Source organism: Pelecanus crispus, chromosome 3, assembly GCF_030463565.1.
Source record: "Pelecanus crispus isolate bPelCri1 chromosome 3, bPelCri1.pri, whole genome shotgun sequence".
Taxonomy (NCBI): Eukaryota; Metazoa; Chordata; class Aves; order Pelecaniformes; family Pelecanidae; genus Pelecanus; species Pelecanus crispus.
In genome coordinates, this window is record NC_134645.1 from 130925813 (window position 1) to 130937851 (window position 12039).

At 44.1% G+C, this 12039-nt stretch overlaps 1 protein-coding gene across 3 annotated transcripts in view; it reads left to right on the forward strand.

Moving 5' to 3' along the window:
- ELP3 (elongator acetyltransferase complex subunit 3) overlaps nt 1-12039 on the forward strand; it is a 99031-nt gene that overhangs the window by 53984 nt on the left and 33008 nt on the right. For all 3 annotated transcript variants that reach the window (XM_075707443.1, XM_075707444.1, XM_075707445.1), the window contains exons 10-11: nt 2765-2958; nt 8676-8766. In XM_075707443.1, coding sequence (XP_075563558.1) covers nt 2765-2958; nt 8676-8766 — 285 coding nt within the window. The remainder of the gene's footprint in view (nt 1-2764; nt 2959-8675; nt 8767-12039) is intronic.

Consider the following 12039-nt stretch of genomic DNA (forward strand, 5'->3'; position numbering starts at 1 on the left):
CTAGGGCCAGCGCAGAAGAAGTGGTGAGAGTGGTCAGCCAAGGGCAGGGCATGTCTGCCTTCCCTGACAGCCACCAGCGACAGTACCAGCCTGCAAAGTCAAGCTGAACCCTTGGGGCAGAGGGGAGGACACGCGCTTCCAAGAGATGCATTAAGCAGACATAATGGTTCCCCAATGTCATATAGGGGCAGATCCTGTTTCTGACCTTACTTATTGGGAGTTGGAGTTGATGGTCCTTATGGGTCCTTTCCAACTTGAGATAGTCTGTCATTCATCAGCGTTGCTCAATAAATCGTTCCATAACGCAGCCCAACGCCGAAACAAAAGAAAATGCCTGTTGGCTTCTCCTGCATTAGTGAGGTGGGTCATCCTGGTCAAGAGTCCATCAGGAATGGGAGCTGGCACGAGGTTGGGAGCAGGATGGCATGGCTGGAAGCCTGGGCAGGGCAGGGAACTATCACATCTGCTGCCTGTGGAGCACAAAGCAGCCCAGAGCGTCTCCCAGTAAGTCATTTATGTCCTATCCTCAGAGGTGGTGATGATGATTTTATTATTTCACAGAGCTGGCAAGATAAGTGTGTTTTTTGATCTCATGGTGGCGATGTGAGATTCGTGACGAACAGGAGTGTTCGCAGAGTGCATAAACAGACCTGAGGAAAGGAGGAGACCAACCTTATATCTACGCACACTCCGGAGTGAGCACCTTGACACCGGGGTTCAGTCATCTGCCTTTATCTGCCTTTGGCCAACTTTCTTGTAAACCATTTACTTTACAGATAGCGCAGCTTAATGGGATACAAGGTGCGTTACCTGTCTGGGATGGTTGGTCTTGTGTCTTGGATACTCTTTGAGGAGAAATGCGTTAGATATCCCTCCTGGAGGCTGAGGGTGGAGAACGTGAGTCTCACTTTCTGCATGAACCAAATTGTTTAGCGATTCTGTAACGAGGTGAGCACAGCGAGGCTGTGCCTGGATGGGGTTCTCTCAGCAGCAGCAGCAGCTTTTGGCACAACCATTTTGCAGCGCTGCAGGTAAGTCAGTGAGTGGATCCGAGCTAAAACAACCCTGCAAAATTTACAACCAGTACCTCCCCCTTGTGTTGTTATTTTCTTTATGGGGCCATCAGGGACTTACTGCTCCTTAAGGCAGCAGTGCTGCTGGCGTGCTGGTGGCTGAAGCTTCATCAGACCAGGGATGCAGGATTTGACAGCTAATTTTGCAGCAGCAGCGTGGACTTTATCCATGGTCCAGATATTGTTTTGTCTCTTGGACTGACTCAGTTGTCCCCATCTCTCTGTTCGTGAGGATGTGCATAAATGGCTCAGGAGGCTGGGCTGCCCGGAAAAGATATTTTTTGAACCGTTTTCTTTTTTCAGCTGGATTAGCTCTCTGGTCTGTCTTTCTCTGTAGCTGCACAGCAGGCAGGGTGGCACCGGAGTGCGGGCGTGCAGGACGGAGGCTGCTGGAGCTGGCCCCAGGCTTAGGCAGGGAGTCTGCCAGAAGCAGCCTGGGCTGACGTGATCCTGCCATTCCTCTGACCTTGCTCGCCTCCTCGTGCTGGATCTAGCATGCCTTCAAGTCTGTGCAGATCCATTTTGGTGTGCTTAAGCTAGCAGCAAGCCATTTGCTGCTTTTTATCATGTTGAAGTGTGGTTTTGTGAAGCACAAGGAGCCAACAGAGCTGCTTAGTGCTGCCCAGGTGGGGAGGTCCTGCTCCCAGCAGGCTGCTGATGGCACTTTATTCCAACGTCGGGGCTTGCTGGAGCACTCCAGGAGCTGGTTTGACACACAGCGGCAGTAGGAAACGTAGCAAAATGTCTGAGTGGGTCTGGGCCATGCAAATGTGTTGAAGCACTTCAGCGAAGTGCTGGTGAATACCAAAGCTAGCGCAGCAACTGGTGGGACCGCAGTAGCCTACCATTACCTTAACAAACTTGTATTTTTTTTATTACTATGAGAATACCATGCTGGAGAGGGATCAAGCAGTGGATTTCAAGTGTGCAACAGTCTAATCCAGTGTTAGATCCGGCCCGTAGATGCTATTATAATGAGGGCCACGTCATCGCTTAAGTCAATTTAATGGTTGCTTGGTTCAGGGTGCCTTGCCTGGTTTTTGATTTTTTTTTCCCCCCCCGTAAGTGATTTTATTTTAATTGTCATTACTGAAATTTAATCTGCAAATGAACAATGTGATTCTTGTGTGGTGCGAGCTAGTGCCGTTCAATTAGCAGTTCTATACTGGGATTTAGTCATAGAAGTTAGCAGGAGACACAGTTTGTCCTCCCGTTCTCCAGGATTGTTCAGAACATCATTGTAGAATGAATCTGTTTTTCTTCATTGCTATTCAAATGATGTGTCCCAGACACATTGATTAATCTCTAAATGTGGTCTGCTGAGATTGAAGATAAGTACACTCATTTCTATTGTTCTAATTCTGAGCAGAGTCTGTTACAATAAATGGTGCAATATCTATTGAATTCATGCTGAAAGGTAGAAATAATGTACAGATTTGACTCGTAGCATTGTCGTGTGGGTTTTTTTCTTTAGTGGCCTTCTCTTTAAATCTAGAACATGCTCTTTTATTTCTAAAAGCGTCGTAAACTGATAAATACTGGAAATTCAATGTAAGCCAGTTAATACTTAAACCGTACTTACAATTGCTTTTTACAAAACCTGTCTTGAAATTAGTTTTGTTGGGGCACTAAAGCCCCAGGAAATGTAGTTTGTTTTGCCCTGACTTGCATTTTTTGTTCCACTTTTGCAGGAGTTTTTTGAGAATCCTGCTTTTCGCCCAGACGGCATGAAGCTCTACCCGACACTAGTGATCCGTGGCACTGGTCTGTACGAGCTGTGGAAGACTGGAAGATACAAGAGCTACCCCCCCAGCACTCTTGTGGATCTGGTGGCCAGAATCCTGGCCCTTGTCCCACCGTGGACACGTGTGTACCGTGTTCAGAGGTAATTATCTGTGGTGGGCCTTGTATCTTGATTTATTGCACTTGGAGGGATTCTTACTTTAATTACAGCAAGGTCCAACTCAGCCTTTTATTATTTTTTCAGCCTTCATCATTAATGCACTAAAGATTTTTAAAACTGCTTGCTATCTATTCAGAATGGGAAAGGCCAAGTAGAATGAGAAGCTATTTAAATTGAACTGCCTCTCTAATGAACCCAGAAACTTCAAGATTTCTGGAGGCCCGGCTTTCGTTGCCAGTCAGACAAGAGCATAGGATGTGGCACACGTAGTGCTTTAATGATCTTGGTGGATAATTGCCCCTTTGCTGTGGGTGAAGTTTCCTATATTTATTGCAGGAGCTGTGAGGTGTGTCATTTTTTTTGGCTATAGAGACTTCCTTTCTTTCCCTGTGGGTGTTGCAGGGTTTTCATAAATGTACTGTGGTAGTGCCATTATTTCCAGCACTCACCTCCCAGGACGATAGATAATACTTCCATTTAGCACTGTATTTTCAGTGTGGGGTCTTCCTTGGATTATTTTTCTTCTGTTATCTCCTACATCTGTCTGATATTAGGAGGGGAGGCTATAGCATACTTGCCTATTTTTGCATGTATGGACAATACTCAGCTGGCTTCCAGCTACGTGAGCTGGAAACAGTGCCAATGCCTCGCTCGCCAAGAGCGTGCAGAATGAGAAAGCCTTGGGCGTTAGACCTCACCTGCCTGGACTTCTCTAAGGCATTTGATTTTGTGCCCTATCAGAAATATGATGGAACAGGGATAAGCAGAGAAACACGGCAGAGAAGTAAGTGGCTGAAGGCAAGAAATGCTGGGGAGCTTTGACAAAGAAAGTAGGGACTCAGAGTTATTAGTGGAGTTTCTCAAACATCCATTTAAAAACTAATCTTGCTCAAAATCATATTTATTTACAATGACACAAAAAGTAATAGGGCATTGAGGAAACCTTGCAGGGCTGGGAAGCGTCACTGAAAGAGAAGATGCACGAGCAGGATCTGGTGGTGGTGAAGGTGGAGCGATACAGACGGCGTGAGATGTAGTTCAGGGAAGTTTGAGGTCAAGCTTGGAGGGGTTTTTGCTGCAAACCTTGAGATCACCATGTGAAAACAGCAGAGGAGAAAAAGTTCTTAATGTCTTGGTCTGTAATATGAATAAGCTACTGGTGAATGCAGCCATGAAAAGCATTTTTTTCAGGATAACTCTTCTTAGAGATGAAAGCATTAATGCAGCATGTCTTTGGTAAGACCTTGTCTGGAATAATCCCCATCTTCAGGAAAATAAACTGTGGAAATATGTGCAGAGGAGCATCAGTCTTTTGTTTGGAGGATAGATATAGACATAAATGACCTCTGCAAATCTGTGAGAGAAGGAAAATAACATTTTAAGAAATAGGAACATTGATTTAGGCAGAGAACAAGAAAATAAGAAGTAGCCTTGCATAAAACAAGGCAGGAAGCTGGGAATTTTTGGTCAGGACTGAGATTCTGGAGTAGCTTTCCAAAGTTGCCAGAGAGGAAGAGAAGCTAAACAGAAATATGGTGAAGCTTGGTGTTGGGTTGATGGTCGGACTGATGATCTTAGAGATCCTTTCCAACCTTAATGATTCCTAGTTTTACTTTCATTAAAAAACAATCCAGCCACCAAGCCAGGAAACATGAAATTCTTACTCTACCATTAATTGGTTTAGTGGTGGACTTAGTAGTGTAGGTTAATGGTTGGACTGGATGATCTTAAAGGTCTTTTCCAACCTAAACGATTCTATGATTCTTGATTAGGTTTATGAATGTGATCGTGATCCAGCAGTCTGTAGTAACCAAGACACAGTTCAGCCATCGGGAGATCCTTTCTTCAGATCTTTGTTACTGTGGGAAACCGGTGGCTGTAGCTGAACTCTGAGAAGAAAGATGTGGTACTGATGAAGAAGGCAAAACATGGCTTACAGGAAATATCTACTTGATGTTCCCCCAGGCTTTTCACGTCACTTGTAGGAGCATTATTAAAGGCAAAACTATCTTTTCTCCCTGCAGATCTCCTCCTTTGTCATCGATTCCGCTGTTACAGATGCAATGGCCCGTTTGTTCATGATGCTATCACCATAGCATCGTACCTAAACCAAACAGGTTTATTCTAAGAGGATGACATGAGTTTGCAGCCTAGCAGGTCTTCTCCTAAGGAACACAGGCCTGGAAAAGTCTTTGCTTGGTGTGCCGATTTGCCTGAGCTTGACTATGATTTCTGCTGTTAACAGCAGCAGCCTCCGTCCAGCTGTCATCTGGTTGTCAGTTATTATGTTCCAGCGGAATAGCTGTTTTCTTACCGACTGGCTCATGTTATCTGAAACTTGTTCGTGGTGATTACAGATTTTTACACCTCCAGTGCAAAGTCCAGAAGCTATTACTTTGATCTAAATTGCTTTCAGGGCCATTGTGTGACTCTGTAACAGAATAATGAACGAAGCCGGTTTTCTAAAAACATTTGTGGCCTGTTCCCAACACTGCTTCGCTGAGGACAGCGACTTTTTCCCCGTTCTCCATTGTTGACCCAGGCCCTTTCCATCTCCCTCCAGCCTGCTGCCACAGCCCACGTTTTAGGTTCTATTTCCATTTTTCTATTTCTATTTTTCTATTTAGGTTCTATTCCTTTCAGATTCAGCTTGTACCCCAGCTGGGAGCTTGTCCCGAGCTCTCTGCAGACTGACTGCCCGTTTGGTCTGTGCATTCAGGTTTTCTAGCAAACACCACCAGAAAAAGGCTGAGCTATCTATGCCCTTCCTTATTAGGACCATAATTCGGGATCTCTGTTCCCTAGCGCCAGGTTTTGAGGAAACATAAGGGACTCAATGTTTTGGTAGTCCCTCACATGCTCAGAATAATCAGTTTATGGAGTCAGGTGAGTATGGGAGAGGTGTCACTGACAAAACACTGTAGAAGTCTTTCTGCTTCAGGAAACCAGGTTAAATATGTTTTGGAAAAAAAAAAAAAAAAAAAAAGATGCTGTTGCTAATGGCTGGTTGGAGGAGAATATATCTTCCAGGGTGTTTTGTAACTGTCAGAGATGCTTAATACTGTATTTATCCTGAACGTTTGTGAACCTCATTATCACCGAAGTGCCTTGGTGTGTGAGAAGGCGTGAAATGACAGGAGTAGTGCCGCACGCCTTGAGACTTTTCCTTTCGTGGATCTCGGTGTTTTATGTGAATGTTATTTTCACTGTACTGCTGGGGAGATGTAGGTATGAAGAAATAAAATACCTTACTCAACTGAGATCGTATAATAAGTCAGAGCTGTGAGCAGACTCAAGGTCTTTAGACTTTCACTGTGTGCTTCAATCAACTTCACAAGTGTCCTAAGTAATGCAAAATGTTTGAAAAATAGAAGATTAAATAGGTCTTGTTGAAGCTTCTGGCAAATTGCACATTAACTTTAATAAGGTCAGGATTTAATCCACCGTATCCCTGGATTTGTTTAGCATTTTAACAAGTCCTGAAATCACTGGTACAATGCTGTCTTGTGGCTACTCAAAATAGGCAGTTAGTGTGTACGCTCATGATGCACACAACGTACTTATTTAAATGCTCTGCCCTAATCTCAAGTGGGGATGGAAAACCTATTTCTTGCTTTCTTTGTCTTGAACAGCTTATTTTTCACGTTCATATTTTAATTTAGTTTGCTCCCTAGTAGGCAGATGAGAGAGGCTCAAGTTACTGTGTGTTGTAATCTGTCTTTTATTTGTAGTACTTTATTTACTATTTCATAGCTGACTCTGGATTTAGCTAAAGACCTGGTAGTGGAAGATGTCAGGATGTTTTATCTGTGTTCCTGTAGGGAAAATACATACAGCCTGACTTTTTGGAGTTGTTCCATAATTAGAAGAAAGGCGTTTAGTTAGATTATCACTGTAGATCTAACATACCCTGATGAAAATGCCGTCCTCCTCTAGTGTGTCCTTTAGTCACAATGTGAAGTGCTCATTTCCTCTAATTGAAGCTCTTTGAAGTATGTTGTGTTGGCTCTGCAGTGTCTTATTTACTCAAAGAAATCCACTGAATAAATGAACTGGTTAGCTAATTGTATTTTGCCTCAACTTCTTGGCATGCGAGTGTAAGAGGCGAGGAATTTTTCATAGACCCTTTGCCTTTATAGAAAAAAGAGCAGGGAAAACAGGGGAGGAAAGTAAAACACAGGGCCTCCATTATGCTGGAGGAAGTTGTACCGAAATGGGAGTGCGATGCTGAAATAGGAGGAGAATCTCGGAGCCTGAAGCCCTTGTTTTCATTCTTAACAGTAAAGGAAAACTCCTTTGCTTGCTCTCCCTGCCAGTGTCTTGGACTTCTACAAGGCTGAAGCAGCACAAGGATCAGGTCTTTAGGACCCTTGAAGACCTTAATCTTTTATACAGCTACTGCCAAAAATAGTAATTGTTAATGGGGGCCGTGATGTGAATGCAAGTCCTTACGGAACTGAATAGATCAATTAATACATTTTACGGAGGTCATCAGACAGCTGCTAGATGGTGATGACTTTCAATCACTACTGAACCAAGATGGATTAAGCTAATTACATTACCAATTCCCTGAACCATCCCATTCTCTGTATGGTTTTTGTGATATTCTGTTCTTTAGTCTGTTGAATGCTTGCATAGATAAAGAAAAAGGAGGAATACTCGCCAAGGAGTGTTTGAGCCCTGTTTCGAGACCAACCTGTTGTACAGCGTTCCGAGTATCTTTCATGTTTGTATGGTCCTTATTTCTCTGCAAAGATCTGAGGGGGTTTGGATTACACAGTAATGCACTTGGGTGGTGTGTTATCAGAGGTGCCAGGGTGGAGTTTGAGCAGGGGGAGGGAGAAGCATTTGGGACCACCGTATAGCACAGCATTAGATATAAGGTGAGTGTGCAGTGGGGTATGCCAATAATCCACATGTTTCTGTTTCAGCTTGATCTGGATGCATAAATCCTCCTTTCCCTAAGGGATGGTACCCTGCTCTGCTAATCTCTAGAGGGACAAATTGCCCTGGAAGGCAATGGAGAGTCCAAACCTGGTCTTGCTTTCAAATTTCATTTTAGTACTTCCCTTGGAGAACTGAAGGAAGGAGTTCTGCCATTTGCAGACTCATGATTTACATTCCTGTAGGAAGGCCCTAGACTTTCTGGCTGGGCTTTTGCTGCAAATCATTTGCTAAACAGAACTTTTTCACTTTTAAACAGCTAGTGTCCCAGAATAAAAATGTTGTAATTCTGATGAATTTTCCCTGATGGACATTCAATTCAGAGACTGCAGAAAGACGCGGTCTGGTTCGGAATTGCTCGTCTCCAGCAGCAGATACCATGAAGAACATTTGACCTGGAGTCCTAGGCGAGGCACAGCCTTGGCTGGATGATCCTTTTTTCCCCCCAGACTTCCAAGTGAAGAACTGAGAGCAAAATTATAACCTATTTCTCAGGATTGTAAAAGCCTACTTTTGTCTTCAGTCTTTTTACTGAAAGAAAATCTGTAGCTTTTTCCCTTGATTTTTCTCCTGCTTTTACTTGTGTTTTGCCTGTGTTATTTCTTGTTCAACCAAAGACTTGAAAGAAAGGTAATTCAGGTAAGTTCTGTGGTCTGCTCTTTGGGATCTTGGCTTAGGTGACCGTAATGGCGCTTTATGGTGTATTGTCTGCTACTGCAGTTGCTTGAGGTTTTTGTTTTTCCTCTTACATGCAGAGATATCCCAATGCCACTCGTCAGCTCTGGAGTGGAGCACGGGAACCTGAGAGAGCTTGCCTTGGCCAGGATGAAAGATCTTGGGACACAGGTAAAATATTTGTCAATTGGTATTGAGGGAGAGCTGCTTGATGACTTAACACAAAGTAGCAGAGAGGAAAGTAATGACCAGAAAACACGATAGGAGCCAGGTTTACTGCTGAACTAAAATGGTCTGCAGAGGTCTTTCAGAAAAATTGTAATGACTAAAAAGCACCCTGATGATACTTCTGAAAAGGTTTTTTTGTTTGGTTGATTTTTAGTTTAGCACTTTCGCCTCCTTCCTGAAGGTACTTGGCAACTAGTTTGTGATATTCCATTTTTTAACACAATGAAACCCTGAAATCAGAGAGAAGTCAGGAAGGTTTCTTTTTAATTTATGCTATTAGAAATTCTTCTTCCTTTCTTTTTCCCACGCATGCACTTACTTGACTGAACAATTGGAAGAAAAGCTCTTAGTCTGAGGCCAGGGAAATCTTGCAAGAGAGATTTCAGCACAAACAAATGAGGCTTGATATTCTTGATATTTCTAAGGGCAAATAAAAATATGAGCGGGGGTGGAGAGGAGGAGGGAAGGGAGGAATTGCATTTATGTCGGAAGTCAGAAGGAGGTACGTATACCCAGTCTTGGTTTTTCTCGGAAGGTCGCTGTGGTAGTGGGCATTCACGGTGCCCCTCATGGTCTGCTCTGACTCTGCTCACTGTTTGAACCTCCCTCCAAAACCCGGTTATCAGCCATAGTCTGCAGATCCTCCAGTAAAGTTATGCCCAAGTTCTGCCTTTCTTGGGATGTCCAACTTCCTAGACAAAACATCACATAAACCTCATGCTCCTTGAGACTATTTCCAAAGGGCTTTAATTGCTTTGGTGTCCTGGTGTTCAGGCAGGGGCAGATCCTCACCACAACTGTTCCGTGCGTCTGTATTGTGATTTAGTGCTCCCTCTTTCTAGCTCACCTTTTCTTAAAGAGGTTTTAAGGCGTTACTGCATCCAGCAACAGGAGAGTCTTCAGCTACTGCGTGTGTGCCTGTAGGCCTACATCAGTTTGCGCTGCAGACCTATATTCTTGGTATTTAACATGGGGAGTTCTCCAGCCTACATCTAGCTCCTCACTGCCTTTGCCATCTCACTCGGATCTTGCCGGTTGCAGTGCAAAAGATCGGAAAATAAACTCCAGACTGTCTTCCTTCCAGCTGGGCTTTCCATACCACTTAATCTCTCCTAAGCTGATGCCCTGGACTTTCTCCTTAAATCATTCCTCCCAGTCTCTCTCCAGTAGCAAGCCAGGATTTGGCAGGCAGCTTTGCCAGCCACAGGAGCTTCCATCCCTCCTGCTGACTTTTCACTTCAAAACCAGGCAGGGGAGACAACCTCCGTGGTGCAGCTAAGCCTTTTCAATTGAGCTCTTTAAGGCTACTAGTGAATTCTTCCCTGAGTTTGATACTAAAACCACATCATTTGATCTGAACCTGATCAAGACTAGCTGGAGAAGCAGGGATAGCTGATCCACGGCAGTCAGGGCTGAGCCGAACCATTCAAGGGCTTGTCAGGCTGGCAGTCGTTGCTTTTAGAAGAACCAAATCTGTAAATATCTCTGCTGTGCAGATGATTATAGAGTTTAATTTAGTGAGGCAGAAACTGCAGCTGGTGGAATCGGGAACCAAACAGTCTGCTGCAATATAGCTTGAAATGTACGGTACTGTTGCGTTTTTCTTGTGTCATAGCAGAAAATTACAAATATGCTTTTGTCCTCTTGTCTCTTGGCTTGGAAAAGGAGAGGAAAAGGCCAAGGCAAGGAAGGGACTTGTAGGAATCTTACATATTTGCAGGCTCAATAGTAAAGATCAGCCAGCTCACCATCTCTGGCAGTTCTGGCATCCTTCTTTGGGGAATGGTTTGGTGAGGAGTGCGTTTGAGGGTTGGGGATCAGTCACACCAACACTGCAACTTGTGCCTGTGGTTGTTGGAAAGAAATTATTCTTGAGGAGCCTTATTGGAGGGACCGGCTGCTGGCCTTCGTGATTGCCAGCCAGAGTGCAAGTGGAGACACGCAGTTGGGACACAGAATTTTAAAGCAGCACCCCAGAATACATTGTCCTTCCTCAGTTCTGGGGTTCTTAATGAAGAGTGGATACTCTGCCTTTTGCTGTGCTGTTTGAGTAGCTGAGAAATTGTAAAGCAGAGAAGAGTTCATCTACTCTAGAATCCTGGTGCGACAGTGAGTCCTGGTTTTACAATAGCCCGCTCTAAAAAACGAACAAAACTTTTTTCTGCTGTTTGGGAGACTGTTGCTTTATACTGATAATTGAATTTAAAAGCATTCAGAGGAGGACCGGACATGAGATAGAGCTGTGCTTGTTCTGGATACTCTGAGTTTCTGTGTGAATTGGATTTTCATACATTCATTCCCTGTCTAAAAGTCTGTATGTAAATGTATTTCCAAAAGTCTGGCTTTTGGAATTCCATGGGCAGGTAGGTGTTGCTGTTAGAGCAATTTTAGCCCATTGGTGGAGGTTATCTTCCTTCCTTCCCTCCAAGTACAGCAGCGCCAGTGGAATGAAACGAGCATTTACTGCTTCGGGTAACAGTATTGTGGCTGCGCTTTGCTGACAAAAGTTGGGTTAAGCTTCGCATTGGACTTTCCGAGAATCCGCCAAGACGGGAATGCGCATCGTCTCCCGCAGTAGGAGTGCTTCTACTGTCACAGCTGTTTGCTTACGTGAACGGGTGCCAAATTCCTCAACTTGCGTTGGCTTTGCTGAGAAGCACAAAAGTGGATGCCAGCTCTAACCCATCTCTCAAGCACGGAGCTTGGAGCCTCGTCTCCTCCTCTGCCTGACTTCTGAGGGAGGGGAGATTTCTTTTGGCTGTCTTCTCTTTTCTCCGTCATTTCTCCTCAGCGATGCTCCGTGGATGCCAGATCAGCGTTAGCTTTACTTTCTGATATTTGGGTAGGGCTTCTGCAACAGTTTTCCTGTAATCGTTTAAAAGCAAGAAAAGGGTTGCTGAGGTTCAAAAACTGGCTATTTAAGGACCCTCTGGTGGCTTAGCGTGGATTTTGCCAATGTCAGACCTTCCCAATGTAGGGTGAAAATGGATTATGCCAAAGTCTTTTTTTCTCTGTTATTCTTTCCTGTATGTTGACTTTGCCTCCAGACCCTGCTGTTTGTGAATCAAAGGGTACGTTTCCTCATGAGCCATAATGGTTGCTTAGTGAATTGATTTTTGCCAGCGTGTCTTCCCATTTAGCACTAAGACCTCTTTCCGAGGTATATTAGGGATGGATCGGTGAGCATTTTTATTTTGAAGTCTACCCATTTGAAAT